The following is a 5,243-nucleotide window of genomic DNA, read 5'->3' on the forward strand; positions in this document are numbered from 1 at the left end:
GCAGGGCGGCGTCCAGCACCTACGGGGCCACCACCTTCAGCCTTCCTTTCTTGTAGACCCAGCCGGTTCCTCGGTCCCTCAGTCCCTCGGATCTCTCTGTCACCGCCCTCCCTCCTGCAGAGCAGAGTGCTGGCCTAGCTGGGGGCTCGAGCTTGAGGCAGAAGCTCCTGCTCCTCTGTGCTCTGCTCCCCAGTGGAGGAATGCCCCGGGGTGATGGCTGCTGCTGGCCGGTGGCTGAGTATGTGTGACAGGCTCGTGGTGGGCCTGGAAGGGTCCTTGGTGCATTGGGTAGCTGCCAACAACATGGCGGTGTGTCCAGTTAGCGATGCCAGCTGTGATCACTTCCTCAAGGAAGTTTCTCCACTGGAGAGAGAACTGGCTTTGCCTTTGTGATCACCCTGGTGTGGAGACCTGGTCCTCATCCAGCTTTCACCTGGAAGGGTTAGCACCAGTGGCCCGTTCTAACTCCGCCCACCTTTCTGTACTTGCCAGGTGGCGTCCTTGGCTCTCCTTCCTCCTCCGTGCATTAATGTTTGTTTGTGCCCATGTAGGCTCGTGCCTGTCTGTCTTATTCAGTGGATTATAATCCCTGTTCTCATTATTTATGTTGGTGATTAAATTGTTAGCCAGTGGGAGCCCTTTCAGACTGGCAGCTCTTTCCGTTAGCTGCGTCCCCTTCTTCCTTTGACACTTGCCTACCTGCTGGCACACAAGGCGCTGCGCATCGGATACTTTGCTGTGGGCCTGGAAGCCACCTGTTTGTAGTGAGAACACCAAAGCGGTGCATCCCGAACAGAGGTTACTGTGCACCACCATTTGGGATTTGTTTTGTTACCTGGGTCTTGCGTTTATGTGTTGTTGGGAGAGGAGACCTCATGACAGACTCCTGGGTGGCTTTCTTTCTATGAAATGTGGAGACTGTAAATAGGTATATAGATTTACCTGATAGATAACTTAGACTAAACTAAAGGTTAAGTACTAAAGCAGTTCCTTTTTTTAAATCCTCACCTGAGAATTTTTCCATTGATTTTTTTTTTTTTTTTTTTAGAGAAAGTGGAAAGGGGGAGAGAGAGAAAGAAAGAAATATCCATGTAAAAGAGACACATCGATTGGTTGTTTCCTGCTCACACCCCAACCGAGGCCAGGGTTCGAACTGTCAATCCATGTACGTGCCCTTGACTAGAAATTGAACCTGTGACCTTTCAGTCCGAGGGTTGATGCTCTAACCACTGACCAACACTGGCCAGGGCTAAAGCAGCTGTTCTTTGAGCACTGATTGTGTAGCTGTAACTTTTAAAAATATATATATTTTTATTGATTTCAGAGAGGAAGGGAGAGAGGAAGAGAGATAGAAACATCAGTGATGAGAGAGAATCATTGATCAGCTGCCTCCTGCACACTCCCCACTGGGGATCGAGCCTGCAACCCCGGGCACCATACCCGACTGGGAATCGAACCTCCTGTCATAGGTCGACCCTCAACCACTGGCCCATACCAGCTGGACTATAGCTATCATTTTAATTCCTACAAAGACACATGTTAAACAAGGGAACTGAGGCTCAGACAGGTTAACATACAGGCCAGAGAGTCACACAGCTAGTGAATGGTTGAGCCAGAGTTTTAGTTCCCTTTGGTCTGACTTCAAAGTTCATTTTTTCTGATATACTGTGTCATGATGTAATACATTTCCTTACTCTAAATTATAGAATTTGTACACCTAACAGTGGATGACAAAAATCTTACTTGAGGTTCAACGTCTTTCACCTACTGCATAATTTCATGTCTGTATGGAAATCAAGTCTGAAAACCTGGAGTGAGTGGCTCACCACATTGACCTGTCACAGGAAGTCTGCTGGCTTTCTTTAGAGTGACTCGGCTGTCCTGATATTCTCACCACCGAGGAATTCCCTAACCTTTTATTCTCTCCCTATAGGAACTTGCTTACTAGAAAACAAAATGCAAGACTTGACAAACAAAATGACTTGGGATGGAAGTTATTTGGAAAAATACCACTCGGAGAGAATGCTCAGAAAGAGTCAAAGAAAGTCCAAAAGGTATACAAGACACACACAACGTGTGCTGTGCAGCATATACTTATGAACCTTGCAAAAGTGACTATTTTGGAGGTTTGGGGATGGGGAAACTTTGTATTAATTTGCATGCCAAGTTCCTAACACTCAAGCCTGACTTCAGCATGTCAGTGACTGTACTTTATCATTTCTGACAGTTTGTAACAGGCACATCAGAGTGTTCAGTTGAGAGAGCTGCGCTTTAGATATATTTATAACTTGATTTAATGTAGTCACTTTTTCCTGGTAATAGTTGCAAATGTGTTTGTGGTTGATTTGTATTGACTGTGTTTGCTAGTAAAGCTCCCTCTCTGCTCCCCTGGGCTTCCTGGGACTGAATCCTTCCACTGCTGCATTGTTCACCCAGTTGTAGTGACCCTCCTCTTGCTGGCCCTGGAGCTGCCCACTGTCTGCCAGGCTTCGGGGTCAGGCCCGTCGGGGGCAGCTGGAGGCACATGCTCACCTTTCACAGAGGGGCTCCTGCAGGGACGGCAGGCCTGGGGGCTGACCCACCACCTGCATCTTTCAGGCCAGCCGTGGGCAAACTACGGCCCGCAGGCGGCCTCCGGTCCAGTTTAAGAACCCACTGTGGCCCTCGAGTCAAAAAGTTTGCCCACCCCTGTTTTAGGCTGTGAGCCCAGAGCTGCGACACTGCCCCCAGCAGCCGCACCCCTCCCACCTGCTTTGTGTTCATTGATGATTGTTGTGAGCACTCGAGGGTCTACTGGTGCAGGCCCTTGCTCTGCACTGGGGTTGGAGAAACAGCACACCTGTGCTCAGGAGAGGCCTCGGGAGGAAGTGCTTGCAGCGCAGGGGTTGGAAGAGCAGCACAGGTGCATGGGGATGGCGGCAGGGCCTGTGGGCCAGGCCGTACAGGGGGTTGAGTGTAAAGGTGTGATGGAGAAGTCACAATAATGGGGATGGATCATGTACTGAGTGGTTACTTCTGCTAACTTTAAGTGAGTCAGCACTTAGGTTTCTAGTTCATTTAAAACTCGCAACAACCTTATGAAGAAGATACTATTATTGTCCCCATTGTACCAAAGAAGCATCTAGATTCTAGACACAGGCAGAGGAGCAGCGGGGCTGACTGTCGGGAAGGGGCAGTGTGAGCAGGAGGTGGGGGCGCTGTCCAGGGGCCTCTGTGATATGATATGACGTGATGGTGATGTAATGTGGCATGATGGCCCTGGTCCCTGGCTCTGGCCTGCAGGCTTAGAGTGATGTGGTCACCCTGGCAAGAGTGTGGCTCTTGGGCTAGTCCAGGTGAGAGAAAGGGGTGTCTGGCTCAGGCTGTGGCAATAGTGGTGGCCGAGGTTGGCCCCTCTGAGCATGAAACATGGTGGATACAGGCGGGCGGTGTGTGACGGAGGCAGTGTGCACACATTGGGGTCTGGCCGGGGCCACGAGGTGGATTTGCACCTGTTTTATGCCTTATCAAATTAAGTTTGTTCTGAATGTGGCCTAACATTCCCCAGAGCTGGTGTCTGGAGCCAGGAGATTCACAAAATAAATCAGTGTTGGAGTTCGTATTTTAAATTTGGATCACTTCTTGTATAGGCTTATTAAAATAGCATAAAATTAAAATATGATGAGTTTGTTTGTAAAACTCAGCAAAATATTTCGTAGAAGACTAAGTAGCCAAGCAGTTAAGATATTTTAAAAGAAATCCACACTTTCAAAAAAGTAGCTATCATACTAAATAGATTTATTCTTAATATTACTTGAATCGTGCTTAAATGTCTCTGCCATCTTGGTCATTCGTTTTCCGAAGGTGAGCGTGGGCATGTTCTTTGACCTAAAGGGTGTTGTGAGCTGAAATGAACAGGTCAGCTAACTGTGTGGTGACACAACACTGCCGAGAAGAGCGCCGTCTGGCTGCAACCATCATTAACAAAGGATGTGCTTGCACCTGCGCGAGTCATGCAGCCCTGCCGTGTTGTTTGCTGGTGCTTTGTGTTTCTCGCCCTCTCATCTCTCATCCCTCCCGTCCCCACTCTCACCCCCAAGCTGCATGGCCTGAGAGCGATCCAGAGCCAGGACCTGCCCCCGTGGGGAGGGAGGCTCCTGGGCACCCGGCTCTTGCTGGCTGTTGTCGCAGACGTCAGCTCACACACTCAGAGAGCCCGTGCTGGGCCTGCGTGCTAGACTGTGGTCCCGGGTGGAGATGATGCTCCATCAGAGCTAAAGCCCGGCAGGTGTTGGGGAGACGAATTCCTTTCTCTTCTTTCGCAGCTTGTAGTACTTAGAGCATCACATGGTGACTTAACATGGGTGGGGGCCAGGCACCAGCGCTGTGTCCCAGCCCTGCCACAGCCTGGCTGCGTGGCTTTGGGCACGTTACTTTACCTTGTTGCACCCCATCTTCCTCCTCTTTGGAACTTGGAGAACAGGAGTCCCTGCCTCTGAGGTGCGGGTTAAAAGAGTGAATATTTACCATGTGCTCCCAGCAGCGCTGAATGTCTCGAGTGCTGGGGGTGTTTGCTGTTCTGGTTTCTGTCCTGTGACAAGTCTGCCTTGGACAACAGGAAGTGAAACTGCATGTGAGAATGAACCTGGCCCTGCCTTTCCCTTCATTTGCTTGTTCAACACATACTGCCGTGTTGGGGCCAGGCCGTGCCGGCTCTGAGCGCTTCTCTGTCGGTGGTCACCCTCTGGGAGGTCTCAGCTGGACTCGAGGCTTCTCATGTCCCCCTCCGCTGACAGCCCCCACGTATGTCTCCAGCCGGGACTGCATCTCTGATCCAATGTGGGCCTGCAGCTGCCTACTGGACAGCTTCACGTGGACGTGTAGAGGCATTTCCTGTTTAATAAGCAGAGGCCTAAACTTTATTTACTTTCTTTCCACCCTTTTGAACCTGTTCCCTTGCATCTTTCCTCATTTTGGTAAATGACAGACTTGACCCTTTTATTCAGGTCTAAAACATGTATTGAATTGAAATACTTTTTTAAAAAAATATTTTTATTGTATTTTCTTGTTTAGTTCAATATGCATCATTTTATTTTATTTTTAAAATCTTTATTGTGAAAGTATTACATATGTCCTCTCTTTTCCCCCATCGACCCCCTCCAGCCCCACTCCAGGCCCTCACCACCCCACTGTCTGTGTCCATGGGTCATGCATATATGCATGCAAGGTCTTTGGTTGATTACCTTCCACCCACCCACCCTCCC

The 5,243-nt window shown here is 49.5% G+C and overlaps 1 protein-coding gene and 1 long non-coding RNA gene across 4 annotated transcripts in view; both read left to right on the forward strand.

Moving 5' to 3' along the window:
- Positions 1-5,243, forward strand: part of TBC1D14 (TBC1 domain family member 14) — a 69,310-nt gene that overhangs the window by 27,705 nt on the left and 36,362 nt on the right. For 2 of the 3 annotated variants that reach the window (XM_006760108.2, XM_006760109.2), the window contains one exon: positions 1,934-2,054. The exons of the other annotated variant lie outside the window; for it this stretch is intronic. In XM_006760108.2, coding sequence (XP_006760171.1) covers positions 1,934-2,054 — 121 coding nt within the window. The remainder of the gene's footprint in view (positions 1-1,933; positions 2,055-5,243) is intronic. 3 annotated transcript variants of the gene reach the window in all.
- LOC107182534 lies at positions 2,659-3,608 on the forward strand. Its single transcript, XR_001513248.1, has 2 exons — positions 2,659-2,690; positions 3,126-3,608. It is a non-coding gene; the product is annotated as an uncharacterized LOC107182534 (long non-coding RNA).

Source organism: Myotis davidii, unplaced genomic scaffold (genome assembly GCF_000327345.1).
Source record: "Myotis davidii unplaced genomic scaffold, ASM32734v1 scaffold937, whole genome shotgun sequence".
NCBI lineage: Eukaryota > Metazoa > Chordata > Mammalia > Chiroptera > Vespertilionidae > Myotis > Myotis davidii.